At 38.8% G+C, this 19,710-nt stretch overlaps 1 protein-coding gene across 10 annotated transcripts in view; it reads right to left on the bottom strand.

Moving 5' to 3' along the window:
- axin1 (axin 1) overlaps positions 1–19,710 on the bottom strand; it is a 127,435-nt gene that overhangs the window by 60,299 nt on the left and 47,426 nt on the right. For all 10 annotated transcript variants that reach the window (XM_072559938.1, XM_072559940.1, XM_072559939.1 and 7 more), the window contains one exon: positions 10,605–10,745. In XM_072559938.1, the coding sequence (XP_072416039.1) occupies positions 10,605–10,745 (141 nt within the window). The remainder of the gene's footprint in view (positions 1–10,604; positions 10,746–19,710) is intronic.

Here is a 19,710-nt window from a genome sequence, read left to right as displayed (position 1 = left end):
TTTACATTAATCGGATCACTAGGTGGTGTTCCAATGTCTGGAGGTGAAGTGCCTTGATGATTTCCCCATGTCTTCAAACAATATCTCCAACAGCTCAAAACAGAAATCCACAAAATGAACTTCCACCGAGACAAGCAAACTTTAAATGATACAGATCCTTGAGTTTATTACCTTTTATTTAGAAGCCAAATCTGCAATCATTTCGGTCAAGTGTTTATGTGCAAGTCACTCAAAATGAAAGATTAGTCAAGAATTGAGAATAGAAAGAGACAAATGCAAGTTCACGTGCAATCATTATTAATTGCTTTTTGAAGTAAAATATCTTGCAATAATATTTCCTGTAATTTTGCACCAAGTGAAATATTCTTAATTAGCGGTAGCTTTGTCTCAAATGCTTGTCAATCAAATCGTAACTGCAGCACCACCAACAGCGAGGGGTTCTCTTCTCTTCCCTCCAATTTTACTTCTGGATTCCCCCAAGGATGTATTCATGGGCTTGTTCTCATTTAGCTACTGTCACTTAGCAAAGCATCCAAAGACGGCAAATCAGCTATACTGATTTCAGAAGCCCTACCTGTCAACTACATTTATCAAACCTTCATGGGCTCAGGTATTAGACTGGCTGATGTTTAGTCTTGAATGAGACATGATTTCTGCCAACTTATATACAAGATAGATTGAAGCAGTCATTGCCAGTTCCCAACTGGGTGTCATGCTGCTGCTATGGATTACCTTACTTTGTTTGGCCACTGCTTCAGGTTATTACCTGAAAATTTTTAAAAAATTATTTTAAAGTCACCTTTCTGACTATCACAAATACTACTTATATCTAGCTTTGTAACAGCATGCAGGTCAAATACCTGTCACTGAAACCCTTATGATTTCCTTGGCCTTCAAACTCAATTCTAATGTGCTTCTTACCAACAGTAATTTAACTTTATTTTCATGGCTAAAAAATTACAAGCACATATCTATCCATACTGATATCTACTGTAGAAACCACCTCCCCACTCCAAAAACACAATGAAAACACATCTATGAAATCTCAACTGATAAACAATGAAACACAAACTAATTAGGTTTCTTAACTAAAGGTTGATAACCACTGCAATTGTTTATGCTAAACAATACAGAACTGATGCACAAGTTACAACCTGAAACTAGCAGTCAGAACCATTTTAAGATGTGATTTATATATTGCATTCTCTGTTGGGTAATCCAGTGCTCAACATGCATGGGGCTGGGGTAAATTCAGTCATGAAAACTTCTAAAAAGGACCAAGGAAGAAAAGAAAATGACAAAGATCCTTGCAACACCCCCTCTTCAATTCTACCCAACACAAGATGGAATCTGCAAGGGAGCTAATCGTCCACACATTTGATCTCAGATGCTTATGTCTATTTCTCACTCACATTTGCTGCAGATAGTGAATTTACTAGCAAGAAAGAACTAACGTGGGACTGGAGGAACAGCTGGAAGGTTAAGTACTCTACTCGCATTATAGTGTCGAGGTAGGGATAGAGGGACACTACACATTGGGGAGGGGAGGGAAGGCTGCAAGGCTGATGGCGGGAAGAGGGAAGGGGTTCCGGGGTAAAAGGATGACTTCATGCTGGGGTGGGGGAGGGGGAGGAAGGAAGGAAGGAAGAGGGAGGAAGGAAGGAAGAGGGAGGAAGGAAGGAAGAGGGAGGAAGGAAGGAAGAGGAAGGAAGAGGAAGGAAGAAAGAGGAAGGAAGAGGAAGGAAGAAAGAGGAAGGAAGAGGAAGGAAGAAAGAGGAAGGAAGGAAGGAAGAAAGAGGAAGGAAGGAAGGAAGAAAGAGGAAGGAAGGAAGAGGAAGGAAGGAAGAGGAAGGAAGGAAGAGGAAGGAAGGAAGAGGAAGGAAGAAAGAGGAAGGAAGGAAGAAAGAGGAAGGAAGGAAGGAAGAAAGAGGAAGGAAGGAAGAAAGAGGAAGGAAGGAAGAAAGAGGAAGGAAGGAAGAAAGAGGAAGGAAGGAAGAGGAAGGAAGGAAGAGGAAGGAAGGAAGAGGAAGGAAGGAAGAGGAAGGAAGGAAGAGGAAGGAAGGAAGGAAGAGGAAGGAAGGAAGAGGAAGGAAGGAAGAGGAAGGAAGGAAGAGGAAGGAAGGAAGAGGAAGGAAGGAAGAGGAAGGAAGGAAGAGGAAGGAAGGAAGGAAGAGGAAGGAAGGAAGGAAGAGGAAGGAAGGAAGGAAGGAAGAGGAAGGAAGGAAGGAAGAGGAAGGAAGGAAGGAAGAGGAAGGAAGGAAGGAAGAGGAAGGAAGGAAGGAAGAGGAAGGAAGGAAGGAAGGAAGAGGAAGGAAGGAAGAGGAAGGAAGGAAGAGGAAGGAAGGAAGAGGAAGGAAGGAAGAGGAAGGAAGGAAGAGGAAGGAAGGAGGAAGGAAGGAGGAAGGAAGGAGGAAGGAAGGAGGAAGGAAGGAGGAAGGAAGGAGGAAGGAAGGAAGGAGGAAGGAAGGAGGAAGGAAGGAGGAAGGAAGGAGGAAGGAAGGAGGAAGGAAGGAGGAAGGAAGGAGGAAGGAAGGAGGAAGGAAGGAGGAATGAAGGAGGAATGAAGGAGGAATGAAGGAGGAATGAAGGAGGAATGAAGGAGGAATGAAGGAGGAATGAAGGAGGAATGAAGGAGGAATGAAGGAGGAATGAAGGAGGAATGAAGGAGGAATGAAGGAGGAATGAAGGAGACTGCAGGGGCTGGGGGAGGAGGATGGGGAGGCAGAAGGAGCCTCTGAAGGAACAAGAATAGTTTCAAACAAAAAGAATGCTCAGCTAACTGAGTTTGGGAGATTATGGTCTGGTGGCATTACCACCAAATAACCCAGTCATCCAAAAAATGTTTTGGGAACCTGGGTATGAAGTCACAAAGACAATTATTTAATTTTAAATTAATTTAGAGCCTCTAGCTTAAGCTCAGAAATTACTTATGGGGAGGCAATATAGTAGGATCTATTGTAATGAACTTCGTCAATTGCTAAACCTAAGTCAGGTATTGATATCCCTGGCTCCTCCAGTCACTGGGATTTAAGTCTGGGGTGGCATGGTGGCTCAGTGGTTAGCACTACTGCCTCACAGTGCCATGGGCCCAGGTTCGATTCTAACCTTAGGTGACTGTGCAAACTCCACACATACATTCTCTGCGTGTCTGCATGGGTTTCCATGGGAAATGTGAGATTACAGGGATAGGGGATTGGGGTGGGTCTGGATGGGATGCTCTTCGAAGAGTCGCAGTGGACATGCTTCCACACTGCAGGGATTCTATTCAATGAAAAGTGCAGTAAATGCCGGATTTAAAAAAAAAACTTTCAGCCTTGTGTAAATGCAATGAAGTAGACTAGCTGTGATCTCAACATGCAGCAGGTGCTTTTACTATATATGCGCGCGCACATTAAAATATTTCATTTTGTAACTTATTCATTATCTTTTAACAATTCACATGTCTTGGAAATTCATATCTTCCTTTACATTGTGGCTTAAAGTTTAATGGAGGGCTGATAATTGAGCAAGAGAAAACAAGAACTGCAGATGCTTGAGGACCAAAGGGTTTGAAAGATAAATGGGAATGCGATAAGATAGTCAAAGGTGGGGGTGAACGTGATAGGTCGGAGAGGAAGGAGGAGTAGATAGCTGGGAGGGAAGATGGACTGGAGAAGGGGCGGGGGGGGGGGGGGGGGGGGGGGCTTGCACTGGTGAAATCCACATTGATCCCATGGAGGGTCCCAAGGCAGAAGATGAAGCGTTCTTCCTCCAGGTGTTGGATGGTTAGGGTTTGGTGATGGAGGCGGCCCAGGTCCTGGGTGTCCTTGGCGGAGTGGGAGGGGGAGTTGAAGTGCTCAGCCACAGGGTAGTGGGTTGGTTAGTGCAGGTGTCCCAGACATAATTGAGGGTGATTAATTCTCTTAATTCTGCTTCTGCGCAAGACCAGATTTCCCATACATTAACTCAAATACAGGCTGTGTTGTTATACTAATAGTTAATTATGTGATGCAGTCACATGCTAAGAATAAAAAAGTAGTGTTTCTGAATCAAAATTTAGTCCTCAAAAATCAAAGTGACACTTGAGAAAGTCTCTAGAAGAGTCAACAGGGAAAAAAAAAACTTGAATCACAGGGTAGCTGAGGCATTCCTGAAGACAGATTTGCAGTAGCTTTCATCAATTATGATATAATGCAACTTTGCTTTTATGACCAGAGCTACCAACAATCTACCCCTCTCTCACTCATGGCATTTGGGTTATTATTTCAATACTTTTCATGAACTTACCATATATTTTCAGTCTAAGTCTGTTATCCTCTATAATCATCTTCTGCAAGTATTCAGCAGATGGTCTCTTAAACCACCCCCTGCTATTAGAAGCTTTGTGCACTACTTCAAAAGAAAGCCACAATGCCTTCAAGCTAAGTGGGATGCTGAATTGATTAAATTGCAAGAACAGGGCCCTACTAACCAAAATTTGCCAGTGCATTAGAGTCCCAAAGTACTTAGCAGATGGGGTGCAATCTGCAGCTCTCTCAATGTTACAATTTTGATGGCTGACTGTGTAAACATATTCTACAGTACTCTGGCGATTAATATCTACAGAAGCTGAAAATGTACCATATATTCAAAGTTAATGATGCATCTGCGCAAGAAGATTCATATTCAAACCATTATTTTTGGTTTTCACTCCAACCACATTTCTGCTTTTAATTGGAAAATGCGGAATAGTCTGCAGTGGAACATTTTTCCACACACAACCATAAATTGCACCCTGACCTGAGAGAGAAATCATATCCATTTATACAATTCCTGCTTCTTCTATACTCCAACAGACAAATTTGAAAATTCTCTGAATGAATGAAAGTACACTCAGGAACTATCTGCATTTCATCATTGTAAGGTGCAGCCCTTTTTAAGAATATCTCTCAAACTTGATTGGGCTAAACTCACATCAAGACCTGATCTATAAAAGAATCAGAATCATGTACTCAAACTCAAGAACATGCAATGTTATGAAGCCAAAATATTCCATTAAACTTTAATACTGCCTACTGAAACAAAATAAATAAGACAAAAATCATACTTTGGAAGACTGGGAGAATGAACTGCTTCACAAAGCTGTGTTGATAAAGTGCAATTAGGTTTTGGATGGCTAAACAGGGTAACAATATTAAGGAATGTCTTTGGCTGTAAGGGCACCTGTGTCTGTGTAGTTCTTCTGATATGGTTGCTCATCTCTGCAACATTCTTTGGTAAATTTAGAACATTGAACTGATTTCCCCCAAGATGTGGCTGCCTATCAGAAGATCTACTCAAATAAGCAAGACCCCAGACTTTATTTAGGACTTCATTTTCAGAGTCAATAATGTGCTAGAAGTTAACCAAGGCAGAACAGTTTGCAATGCAATTCAATTTTCATGCTAATTCATTCCACTGCAACTCAAGTATTTTAGTACTATTTTCTCAATCCTCATAGACTTCTCATTTTATTTTAGGTTTACCGGGCTTATTTTCATGCTGCGTGATGATCACTTTAATTCTCTCCAAGGCCTTTCAATACTACAGTATCTTTTACCCATCTAGAGATGACAACATTTGCCTCCACCCTGCAATGTGGACAATTGTCCAGATATTTGTCATTATTTAATGAGAATACAGAAGAAAATATATATATGGTTAGTAAGTTTGCAATTGACACCAAAATTGATGATATAATAGAAGATCTTATCTAAGATTGCAAAGTTATCTTGATCAATTGGGTCAATGGGCTGAGGATTAGCAGATGGGAGTTTAACATCCATAAATGCAAGGTATTGTATTTTGGTAAAACAAACAAGGGCATGACTCATACAATGAAAAAGGAGGACCTTGGGTAGTGTTTTTGAACAGAGACACTTAGGGGTTCAGGTACATAATTCTTTGAAGTTTAAGTCACATTTAGACGGGTGGCTAAGGCAGTAATTAGCCTTCATTGCTCAGACCATTTGATTATAGGAGTTGGGATGTAATGCCGAGGTTATACAGGATGTTGGTGACCTCTTCTGGAGGAATGTGTCCAGTTCTGGTCGCCCTATTATAGGCAGGATCTTACTAAGCTGGAGAGAGTTCAGAAGAGATTTTCGGAAGTAGCTAGGAATGCAGGGTTTGAGTTATAAAAAGAGGGTGAATAGGCTGCGACATTTTTCACCTGAACGTAAGAGGTTGAGGGGTGACCTCAGAGTTTTATAAAATCATGAGGGGTACAGACAAAGTGAATAGTAGGTCCCTTTTCCCTGTGGTGGGGGATTTCATGACTAAGGGCATATGTCTAATGTGAGAAGAGAAAGATTTTTCTCTTTTGTACAGAGGATGGTGTGTGTGTGGAATGAACGTCCAGAGGAAGTGGTGAATGCAGGTTCAGTTACGACGTCTAAAAGACATTTGGATAAGTACACGAATAGGAAATGTTTGCAGGAATATGGACCAAGCACAGGAAGGATTATGGTCAACATGATCTGACTAATCCAAAGGGTCTGTTTCAGTGCTGTATGATTCTGTGACTATGTACAATATACAAAAAGCAGGACAAATTCCACTTGATTATTATGGCTCCTTCAGACTCTCCCGATCAAAGTGATGGAAGGGTTGTTAACAGTGAGAGTGTGTATGACATGGCATTAAGGAGCCTTCGCAAAACTGAAGTCAACAGGAATGAGGCTGAATACAGGCCATGATTGCAGTCAAACCTAGCACAAACGAATGTGGTTGTGGTTGCTGGACTTCAATGAAACCCACTCTGGGATATAACAGTAGTGTCCTAACCCCAACCACCTTTAGTCGCTTTCATGACATTCTCTCCATCAGAAAGTTACAAGCATGGATGTTTGCTGACAGTTGCAGATGTTCAGCACCATTTGGACTGCTCAAGTACTGAGATAGACAATATTCAGGCCCAGGCTGAGAAGTAGCAAGTGAGGGGAAATAGCATTATCATTGCGAAATCCCCTACTTGTCAGCATGTGCAACAGGCTGATGGTTATCAGGGACCAGAAACTGTACTGGGCTAGAAATCCTGCAGTGGAATCCACCAAACTCTCCAAAGCTTGGCTACTATTGAAAAGGCACATGTCAGGAGTGTGACAGAATACGCCCCACTTGCCTGGACAAGTATGAAGATCATCATCATAGAGGATGAAACAGCCTGCTTAATTGACACCACATGCAAAACATTCATTCCATCACATATGCTCAGTAGCAACAATGTGTACCACCTACAAGATGCACTGCAGAATTTCACCAAAATTCCTTAGACAGTATATTCCAAGTCTGCAACCACTACCACTATTACATTGAAGGTCAAGGAATTAGATAAATTAGACTACCACCACCTGACTCTTCCTTTCCAACTCACCTATCACCCTGTCCTGGAACTATGTTGCTTTCCTTCAGTATTGCTGGGTCAAAGTCCTGGAACTCCCTCCCTTAACACATCTGGGGTTCAAGACGACAGCTCACCATTTCCCTGAACAACAAAATACTTCTGAAGCAAATAACACTCACATCTCAAATGAATTTTGAAAATCATCCAAAACTAGGGTAAGCATCCCACGTTAAAAATTCAAGAATAAAATGCTTCAATTACAGACTCTTAACACCAGCTGTAATAGATTACATTGAAATGACCACCATATGCAATGTAATAATTAGATCATAATTAAACATTTGATTTATTTCTAGCACAATTAAAACTAAAATGAACATATGAAATGTTCACATTAATCGATCAGTTGGATGTCACATGACACCAGGTTATAACCAACAGTTCTGAGGAAGGGTCACTGGACCTGAAATGTTAACTTCTCTTCTCAGATACTGCCAGAATTGCTGAGTTTTTCCAGCAATTCTTGTTTTTGTTTCCAACTTACAGCATCCACAGTTCTTTCGGTTTTTATTTTACAAGAAACTTGTTTTAAACAATTTTTTTATCCAACTCCAACAGTGAATGAATCAACAGAACCATTAACAAACCATACAATCCCCTCATAAAAGAAAATTCTAATGGTATACTTCCAATAAATACTATAAAAACATTAAACTTAGTCTCTCAAAAGTATGGCCAGGAATGCTCCACGCCTTCTCCACTGTTCTTTCAGGAATGCCTCCTCCTTCAAATTCTTCCATCAGGAATGCCCCTCTGCATTGAATTCTGGTGTCAGGAATATTAGATAAAAGTTCTGCTGTATCTTTAGTCAGATGATGGTTACTCAGAGAGCTAATCTCTTCAGAGGGCAGTTTGCTTTCTGGCAAATTTCAAATGCCCTCTTACTTTATATCCTTGATGAACTATTAACTTCTTTACAGTTGGATTGGTTCTCGGTTGTCAAAACCATCACATTTAAATTTAATTGATCCTTAATTTCCAACTGCCAGGTTTAAATTAATTTGCCAAATTTAAAACTGTTGTTGTCGTCTTGGTAAGAATGTGCTTTGCCTGCTAACAGTACATCTTTTTGGTACAAATGTTTCAATAGGAGCGCCTGCAACTACTTTTGGGGTGGCACGGTGGTTAGCACTGCTGCCTCATAGCGCCAGGGACCCAGGTTTGATTCCAGTCTTGGGAGTGTGTCTGAGGAGTTTGCACGTTCTCCCAATGTCCGCATGGGTTTCCTTTGGGTACTCCAGTTTCCCCCCACATTCCAAAGATGTGCAGGCCAGGTAAATTGGCCATGCTATTGCCCATAGTTGTTTGGAGCATTAGTCAAAGGTTGGGGGCGTTACTCTGAGGGTCGGTGTGGACTTGTTGGGCCGAAGGGCTTGTTTCCACACTGTAGGGAATCTAGTCTAAATGGCTTCATGTCATCTAAGATTCATTAACCAACAACCATAACAGAGATCTCTAAAATCTTTATAATCTAATTTTCTTTCAGCTGATGAATGTACAGAATAACGACTACACTCAGATTCCACTAACATAATCTTAAATCACAATTTGTGAATAACAGGAAGAGTGACTATGCTTCCTTGCACTGGATTTAATGAAATGATTGACCATGGAAAGAGCAGAGGATTGGGACTGATTGAATAGCTCTTTCAAAAAGAGATAATACAGGCCACTGAGTCAAATTTCATCCTTCGATGCTTTAAAATTCAAGATATACGAACAATAAATTTTATATTTTTTTCAGTGCAACAAGCCTAAATTAAACTGCAAACTTGATACTAGTTTCTGATCAGCCCAAGGTGAAATATGATCATCTCTTTTCATGTCGTCTTGAACAAAACCAGCAGCTCATAACCACTTTGACTGCAATTAAGTCATTTTTGAAAGATTCTTCTTTAATGGTAAAATGGCTGTTTGACCTCTGACTCAGTTGATCCATAGCACTACTGCTCAGGAGCCAACAATCTCCTCCTAAGAGATTCCATATTGGACAACTTGATGTTCCATATATAAAGCAGTTCATTCCACTACATGTGAATGTCTAACAAAATGTCCAACGTTAAATATGAACCTGAATTTCTTATTGAGATAAAGTTTAAAGAGGGTTGGGAAACTCTGGTATCTTGGGTATCCGGCTCCTCAAGCCTTTCATCTTTATTCCATGTAAAAAAGATACAACTTGCTGTACGTACTCAATACCAACTACGTTGAAGTAAAACTGGAATTAAGTTTATACCTATCTTGCTAAGTCCAAACAAGCTTTTTCTAACTGGATGGACATTCCACCAGGTTAAAACACTACAGAATATAACTTAAACTCTGCTTTATGGTTATTTGATAGGGACCATTATGTTCAATCCGAACCTTAACTAGCTAGTGCCACCAGGGGTGGGCAGACAATCTAAACAATGGAACACTTTGGTCCAAAACAGAACACTACAGCAAATATAGCAACACAGATAAGAGCTCACTATAAATGATACTGACTTACAGTGGAGAAAACAATTAATAAAATAAATTATTTTAGTGTGTGTAGACAAGAAACAAAACTGCTGCCAATGATTTGACTAAAAACAGATTGGCAAGAAACTGAGAACTGACAATTAGCATTTATGCACAATCCAAAAACAAACACAGCACTGTTATATTTTATTCCCCTGTGAGTTGCTTTGTGGAATTACTATCTGTAAATGCAAGTGAATGAAAAGATCAACTTTTACTAGCATATACATGCTTAGTTGGAACATAAACCCTATAAAGCAAATCATTTAAAATAAACTGAATAAATTTAAGTGGAATAAATTACAATTTAATTAACCAAGTCAACTTTGCATTGTTGTCTGCAGAACGAGCTGCTGAAGCAAAAAGGGCAGTAGAGATGACTGGGTTGGATACTTCTAGAATATTCAACTTGAAACAATGGGATCAGTCCTAATGATTACCCTCAGCAACTCAAAAGCCCTCATAATTCACTTTACAAAGCCACCTCAGTTTTTAAACTTTAATATATATTTTCCCCCTAATTATTAACTGGAAAAAAAGGTAGAAAAATAATTTAGCCAATATTCAAAACATTGCTAATCTCCAAAGATTAAAAATATGTTTCACCACGTTACATTTTACAAAGTACTTTGGTTATTTTCCACTGTTTCAAAATATAAAAACAATTGCTATAAAAATTCTACCACATGCAGATACTTACACACTACTATCCGTCAGTGACATGGTATCTGCATCACTTGACATACTCTGCTGCTCACTGTCATTAGCGCTTGTCGCTGGTGCCAAAGCATACCCTGTGTTGACATAGTAAGGATTGACAGGTTCCCGCCATGACCCATGTCTGGATAAAAGAAAAAAAAGTTATGCAAATCATGCTAACATAAATTATGACTTATTCATCTTAGAAAATTAAATATCTCCAAATTCAATGCCATGAGTGTACACAGCATCATTGAAATATTTGGTTATTTTTACAATAGTTAAATAAAAATCACAACATTCACAAGTTCTAAAACATAGCAGACAAAGTTAACAAACTTAAAACACTTGCTATGATTGAGGTCCAATCATGACTTCAGATTTACAAATCATTGAACTAAACTAATGCGCTGCACATATATTGGTGATTGCGAATACCTGATATCTGCCATAATCCAGTTTTTGACAATCTCGTTCAAGTATGTTTCCAGTATATTTCTTGACAGAGATATCAAGATATGCATACCCTTTCAAACTGTGCCGGCATAGATGCTGTAGCATTTGTACTTGCCAATCAAAAACCAGAAAGTATTACTACAGAATGAATGTGAGCAGATTCTATGAGACCCGAGTGACAAACAGTAGTAGGAAGTTAAACTTTTGAAATAATTCATCTTAAAGAATTAAGAAAATTACCCCATGCCTTAAGGAACCTTGCTTAGATTACATCAATGGGACTAGTAAACCTGCAATCACACTGGAAAAAGCTGAGAGCTGAAAAACCAAAACTTTAACAGAGAATGCTGAGTCGAAGTTAAAAACACCCTGAGTTGGAAGTTACGAGCTATATATTTTCTGTATTTACCATTCTGATCACACTTTAGAAAAGGTGTGATGGTCCTTGAGGGGGTGCTGACAGGGGTTTTTACCAGAATGGCTCCAAGCAGTAGTGGGTATGAGTGGAGGGCTAGCTACAAGATCAAGCTAGAAAGGTTGGCTTGCCATCCTTAGAGAGAAGGAGATTGAAAGGAGACTTGGTGGAGATGTACAAGATTAAGTCAGACTTGGGGAAGGTAGACAAGAAAAACTTATCTGATGGTACAGGAGTACAGGTCACAGATTTAAGATTCTGGACAAGTGATGCAGGAGTGACAAGACTGGAACAACAGGTTTATGCAGTGAATGCTATAGTTTGAAGTTCACTTATCATGATGGCAATTGAAGTTAAAAAAAACATTCATGCCTAAAGGAAATTGCACAGGCTCAAAGGAAATAAACTTACAAGGTAATGGGATTGGGCAAGGGGAGTGGAACTAACTGGATTGTTTTGTGAGGAGCTGGTGTGGAACCCATGGTTTGAGTGCCCTCCTTTTGTGCCATTAAATGTTTAATCTTTGACTATGCCATAAACACTTATTTGACATTTTAGCTGAAAAAGAAATTGCAAATTGTTTAGCTTGATCGTATTCTAGATCATGCACACCAATAAGTCTCAAAAGGATATAACCCAATCCATTGGGAGAAAGTTATTGGAGGTGGAGTAAATTTGTGCATCAGCTGGAGGATTTTTTTTCATTACGATCAAGCCAAACACCGGAAAATTAGTGAGTGTGTAAGAAGTGTGCAATGGCATAACTGCTTAGTTTTAAGTCAAGACGTTAATTCCAATTCTGCCTCTGTGCTCTGCATCTGTCTGCTTAACAGGTCAAAGTACAAGAGACATGCTAAAGCAGAATGGGGAGGACTTGCTGGGCTTTGTCCAACAATTTGGCATTGCCTGAAATCTTCAATATGATAATCGGCAATGGTTCCTGTCTACAGAAAAGCGCAGCAGATTTGGCTTGTGCAATGGAAAAGTATGCACTCGTGCAATTAGCTCTGGTTTCATTTGCCTTATATTGACATGAATCATCCACTTAGAGGTATAGTTGAAGAAAGAGTATTTTTATGAACTTGGCTTACAGATTTAGTCCAAACATTAGCATTTGCAAGTTATGGGTGGTTTGGGGTAAAAAGCAGAGCAGTGATGAGGGGCAACACAACATATTCATAGAATTTCAGAAATACTTTCCAAATATATTCTAAAACCAAAACATGTGCAATTAGGAATATTTTTGCAGATTTGGACATCCTGTAAAATTGCAAAAACTGGCCCCTACAGATATGAACAGTACTGAAAAAGCTTCAGTTAAGCTAAATTATTCTGAACCTTAAAACATATCTTATCTTTGCTCCAAAGGATACTACTGAGTACAGGAAGTCACAAGATTAGGACTCTAAAATCAATTTTAGTAATGTTCGCAATATCGTGAATTAAACAACTATTTTCAATGGGTGGCAGAGTGTCCCAGACAGGATGGTAGGATTGAGATTCATTTCCTCCCCCATTCTATAATATCCCTGGTAATAGTGCCTCTTCAACATTGCGAAACCAAAGTTAAGCACTTCTTAACTGCATGGAAACATTTAAGAAGTCAGCATGCCCAATTCTTTAGAGCTAGGACTAGTTGCATGCATTAAAATCAATAAATGATCAGCAAATAATTGTGCAGTCATGAAACACTCTATACACAAAACACACGGGAGAGCCTTTCCTACAGTTCTTGGTTCCCAACTCTCCGTTCCTTTGAAGCTGAACTCCTTGGTTAACCTTTTCTCTGTTCCTACCACCTCTCTTCCCTCATTTTACATTACAATGTAACTTTAAAGAATCGATTACTATTAAGGATTTAATCCTTGCTTCAAAAAAAAAAAGATGTCAACATAACAGTAGGAAAGATCTGGTTGGGCCCAATAAAACAGTATGGGACAAGAGAGAGAATGCTTCAGCTTCTTAAAGATTGCCAGTCTTGATAAACAAAAAAAAACTGATCCCTGATGGGTGACGAGAGAACAACCTATTGCAATTCTTAACTTCCAGGGACTTTGAGCACATAGTAAAAAGGGACCTGACAGGAGATTTGCTAACTGCAAAGCAGCTTATTGGCTGCAGATGGTCTTCTGGCCACATCTTGAAAATCACTGCAGTGGCGGCATCAATGTCCATATTGATGCATAACCAAAGCAGATAGGAGAGAAAAACCAAAATAAATAATAATGATAAATTTTGGTGCAAATACTAATTAGTAGTCATGGAAATCTGTCAGTTATATATCACATCTCATTTTCATTCAATCGATAATGTACACCAAGTTGAGCATAAAGTGTCTATTGTATTATTTGACTATGCATAAATGTACTAACCTTTGTTTATACAAAGAGAAAGTTGGTCTCTGTAACTTCTGTTTCATTATCATAATAAAAAGTTATGAGTGCACAGATATCTGAATACTTGACTTCATGACTAGTCAAGCATCAAAAGTGTATGATTAAACATTACACAAGTTATTAGAAACAAGGTAGCTATTAAAATGGCTTATTCAAAACAATTATTTCAATGCACTTGCTGAATATTTATAGCAATAAGAGGAAATGGTATGAATGAAATTAAGATACGTGACATCCTGTCATTTCCAAAAATCCCTAATTAAGAATGGGTTATAATGAGATGATTGATCCATATAGTTGTCCAATATTAATTCTTTTGAAATAGAGATACAGAAATTCTACAACTGCATTGTGTAGCTTCTCTGGGTATAATCAGACATTTACAAAGCCTTACTGTCCTTTTCCACTGCTTAATGCTCTGCTTTGACTACAAGATTCCAGTCTGCAATGAATTCACTTTTGCACTATGATAATTACTGTAAGCAGCACAATCATTCATTCTTTAAATTTTAAAGGTTAGAAAAACTCCTTTTCAACAGTAGTTTCAGTAAGCAGTACAAGCTTTTTGCAATTCCATTCCACCTCAACTCTGATCTTTCTCTAACTAGCATAACTTTTCAAGAGTGGATCACGGGATTGTAGAAGAACTGTGACAGGCTATTTATGGCTGTTATAGTTTTAAAAAGCTGCCAATTAGTCATTGATTGAGCCCACTGCAACCAAGTCAGTGGAAATTTGCAAGTAAAAAAACCCAAAATATTACTATTCTTTGGGACTGTTCTGTTGTTTTATAAAATCACTCAATTCACCCAGTTAAGTATTAGGGCAAATACAAATGAATACTGCATTTATAAAGCACTTTTTATGACCTAAGATCCCAACATATTTCAAAGTCAACATGGCATTTTCCAACAGCGATCAGAATTGTTAATGCAGGCAAATGCATATGTTAAGCCAGTAGATAGGTGGTTTGATATCAAAGAAATGAGAGCTAATCTGTTCCAAAATTAAAGCACTCATAGTAGTCACAACAGTAGCACCTTATCATGCTGATATATTTATCTAGTCAAATATGAAAGATATTAGAACATAACCTTCAGAGATTTAAGCACATCAAAAATACATTTAGCATTAATATGCATTAACCATTAATTTGCCATCTTTCAACCCTCGTTCTTCACACCCTTTTGTTAAAAAAAACCTCAATGGTCTATGTTCATGTGATCAATTGCCCCAGAATCACCTATCAGTGTTTTCTATCTCAATGCTAATCTAAAATTACCTGCTTCCTGTTACTCATGGATGCCGCACGGTGGCTCAATGGTTAGCACTGTGCCTCTCAACACCAGGGTCCCAGGTTCAATTCCAACCTCGGACGACTGTGTGGAGTTTGCACAGCACGTTCTCAGTGTCTGCGCGAGTTTCCTCCGGTTTCCTCCCACAGTCCAAAGAATTGGCCATGCTAAATTGCCAATTGTGTTAGGGGCATTAGTCAGAGGGAGTTGGGTCTGTGTGGGTTAGTCTTTGGAGGGTCGGTGTGGACTGGTTGGACTGAAGTGCCTGTTTCCATACTGTAGGGAATCTATTCTCTCAATGTCTAAACTTAGGTTTCAAGGCAACACACAAAAAAATCTTGTTCTAAACAGGAGTAGCTTGTGCATAAATTATCTAAGTCTTAACCCTTACTTTTCAATCAAATATTCCAAATTTGAGATTATTTGCACTACAACAGTTGAAAGAGTTTACCCACCGCAGCTGTGCATTCTGAACATGTGAAATCTGTAGATATACCCAGAATACTTTAGGTTTCTCCAAGTTGAATATCCTACTGAATGGAACATATGTTTGTCTTCACCAAAGGACAACCACATAAACAGAGATTAATTCTTCAAAACTTTACCTCCGCTAATTTAAGTTTTGCATAAATAATTCTTCTATGATAAACTACTCAAAATTCATCAAGCAGAATATATCTTGGCATGAGTTTGTTTTCATAAAAGACATTTTACCTGATACAGCAATGCTTAGGTTACCTCCCTTAACATAAAAAACTGAGCATGGATACTGTGGGTACTTGAGAGTAAAACAGACTTATTGTAGGTCTTATATACAAATACTCCCCAGGCACATAAGGGTCCGGTCTAATAACAAGATACAATGTCACAACAGAAGAGCATGCTTCTAGTGGAGTGTCTTGAAGAAATTGGAGGTAAGATAGGAGAATGAAACCTTTAGACTAGGGGTGGGGAACCTGTGGCCTTCTAGGCCATTGTGTGTCACTGTTTGAATTAATCCAAATTTCGCGACATGCATGAAAAATGCTTTCTTGTTTTTCAACCACTTATTGCTACAAATCTACATTCTCCTACTTAGCCAAAAACAAGACGCCCTTAAGGTCACAAATGATGGATACCCATCTAGAAGATCAGCTAAAACTGTAGACCTCCATGCTGCAACCAAATATTCAAATACTTTCCTACAAAAAGCAGTCACAAAGTCATTAAAAGGTTAGGTAACTTTAGAATTAACATTTTTTTTAAATCGTTTTTTAGTTAGTTAGTGCATAGTAGTTAGATTTTTACAAAATAATGTGAATTTTGAATAATACATAATTGAAGTTTCTCAGATGCGGCCTTATTAGATTACAACTAACATAATGCGGCCTTCTAACATGGACAGGTTCCCCACTTCTGCTTTAGACGCTCTGGTCACTCCTGTGATCAGTGATGAGCATGTCTCGTAAGAGATACTGACAGATGTCAGACAAAGGTTTTGTATAATAAGTAAAACACTGGTGAATACTTAAATACAAAACAACATTTTAAAAAGTTAGATTTATTGTCCCCTTGCTGGAAAAGTTAAAAAGATTTCAGTTTATGTATGTGAACAACCACCTGACAAATTTGTATTACTTGGTTCATTTTGAATGGTAGCCAGTGTAATGCATGCCAGAACTGAACTGTCCTTTTTGGCAGCAGACTCATTTCAGAGAAATAAAAGAAATAATCTCTATGACTTTAAAGTACTTTGCTTCAAACTTTGTAAAGATTATGTTTAAAAGCAACTTACCAACAATGTTTTTGAGTATGAAGTAGTTGTTGATATATAATCCCAAGGGTACAAAGTATAAAATGCGGCATCGGTGAGAGAGTCCAAAGCAAAATGGTTTAAAGGAGAGGGGGTAAAGATTTTAAAAAGTACCCGAGGGGTAAACTTTTCACGCCAAGGGAAATATGTTTATGGAATAGGCTGCCAGAGGAAGTGGAGGAGGCTGGTACAACTAAAACATTCAAAAAGGCATTTGGATGGGTATATGATTAGGAAGGGTTTGGAGGGATATGGGCCAAATACTAGCAAATGGGACCAGGTCAGATTGGAATGTGTGGCCAGCATGGATGAGTTGGACTGAAGGGTCTGTGCCCATGTTGTATCACTCGGTGCGCCAAAGAATTCAAGTCAATTTGGGCTCTGCTCTCCTGGACGTTCTTCTCATTCAAGACCATTAGACTGGCCCCTAACAACAGCAGACCTCAGCAATCCACAAGCCACATCCTTCTCAATGCACTTGAATTACCCTTCAAAACTCCAGAACCCTTTGCTCCAGCCTAGTATCAAAACTGAAAGATAGTCATTCCAGTGTGTTCAGATATTAAAATATACTGAAGGGCTACTGGATCCAATACATCAATTCTATTATTGTCAAACAGACGCATCTCTATCAACTCAAACCATCCCTTAAACACAGAAGAATCAGCAGTCATAACAGTGCTACGATCTCAAGGGATCATTAACATTTAGGAACTTCAAAGTTCTAGTTTTTTTTTTAAAACTCAAAAGAATCATAAGTACTAATGTAAAGTCCAAAATTCTCAACAGACCATTTCATTTTTAAGTAGGCTCAAGAGTTCTCTTATACAAGACAGAATTGCAAGCGTTTCTTCATTTCAGAGTCCAAACGTAGGCACCCCATCAGTCCTAAAATTCACTGGCAATCCTCAATCTGGTACTTGACTTGCAGAATAGCACTCTTTGGATGATTCTACTGCTATCCTCTTCTGTTAGCTTTATCAGGCAGATAGAACAAATTTACTTCCTTAATTTGGATGTTTCATTCCAAATTAAGGCCCACTTGCAATTCATGTGCAGTAACTCAATCAGAAACATTCTGGTTCCTAATAATCTCGATGTGCATAGTTCAGGCTGTTGGCAGATACATTATCACCCTCTCAATCTTCCAGCTGACTAAGTGCCTTGTGAGAAAATCACACACAAAACTAAAACAAACTGCTTTTGTGCAAACAATCCCCACTTCATTGTGGCTCACCTGAGTTGTTCTGAAGAGTGAGCCATAGTAATTATGTTCTGGATTAGTGGTGCTGGAAGAGCACAGCAGTTCAGGCAGCGGACCTGCTCCTTGGATGCTGCCTGAACTGCTGTGCTCTTCCAGCACCACTAATCCAGAATTTGGTTTCCAGCATCTACAGTTATTGTTTTTACCTCATAGCAATTATGTGCCATTCTCAGGTTGTGCTTTCATTCTTAAAAATTTAGAGTGGTGGTGGGAGGAAGAATTCAAAACTTGGGGGCATATTTTTTTAAAAAGGTGAAAGTGAGTACTGTAAATGCTGGAGATTAAGAGTCAAGATTAGAGTAGTGCTGGAAAAGCATAGCAGGTCAGGCAGCATCCAAGGAGCAGGGAGAGAGAACAAAAGATAAAATTGATGTTTCGGGCAAAGCCCTTCATCAGAAATTTTTTTTTAAGGTGAGAAGAGAAAGACTTAAAAGGGAGCTGGTGGGGCAACTGTTTCACACAGAGGGTGGTTCATATGTGGAATGAACTGCCAGAGGAAGTGGGAGATAAAAAGGTATACAGTCATTACATTTGGACACGTACATGAATAGGAATGATTTAGAGGGATATGGGCCAATTCAGGTAAATGGAACTAGTTTAGTTTGGGAAACTTTATCGGCGTGGACGAATTAGACTGAAAGGTCTGTTTCCATGTTGTATGATTATGTGGGAATTGCTGGCTGGACTAGCGTTTACTCTGCATCCTTTTCGTCATCCTCTTAAGGGAAGCAACTTGCTATCTTGAATGGTTGCAGTCTATTTGGTATTGATAGATCCAGAATGTCATTAGGGAAGGAAATCAAAGATTGCGACCTAATGGACTGAAAAGTATATGGGTCCTTTAAATTCTCCTTTGGATTACCATTTGCTTTCCAACATCTCTCTAATATGAGAATTTGGATGAATAACTTAGTCCCTTCACAAAGGCAACTCATGACATTTTGTCTCTATGAAAACTCAGAAGTAGCTCACCCATTGTCCAGTGTTATCTTAATTCTAACTCAGACCTTTATAATATACCAATGAAATTCTTTGATTTTCACTTTAAGTTAGTTTATTAACCTCTTAAATTCAGGGTTTGATTCCATTTCCATTTATTTCACATTCAATACTTCAAGTCCAATCTAAAAGTCTTGCTGCTAAAACAAATTATGAAGTTACATATCGTGAAAAATGTTACAGAAAATAAATGGACACGCAATGAGAGGTTGTTCATATTTTGCATCCCTTCTACACGACTAATTATGTCACGAAATGTGGAAAAGTATTTACAGTTAACAGTGCAATCCTTGACAGCAAATTAACAACCAATGCAAATTATAAGCCATAAGATACTGATGTTACAATAATGGTCTGGTACTAATCCTTTTGTTACACTGAAGTTAAGAGATTCAATATTGTAAAAGCAGTATTGCAATCATAATCAGATTAAAATGAAATTATTTCACAGAGGAATCTGGGAGTCCTAGTACACAGATCACAAAGCTAG

Source organism: Chiloscyllium punctatum, chromosome 40, assembly GCF_047496795.1.
Source record: "Chiloscyllium punctatum isolate Juve2018m chromosome 40, sChiPun1.3, whole genome shotgun sequence".
NCBI lineage: Eukaryota > Metazoa > Chordata > Chondrichthyes > Orectolobiformes > Hemiscylliidae > Chiloscyllium > Chiloscyllium punctatum.
Note: the sequence above shows the minus strand (reverse complement) of the source record. Positions and strands in the feature narration are given on the sequence as shown.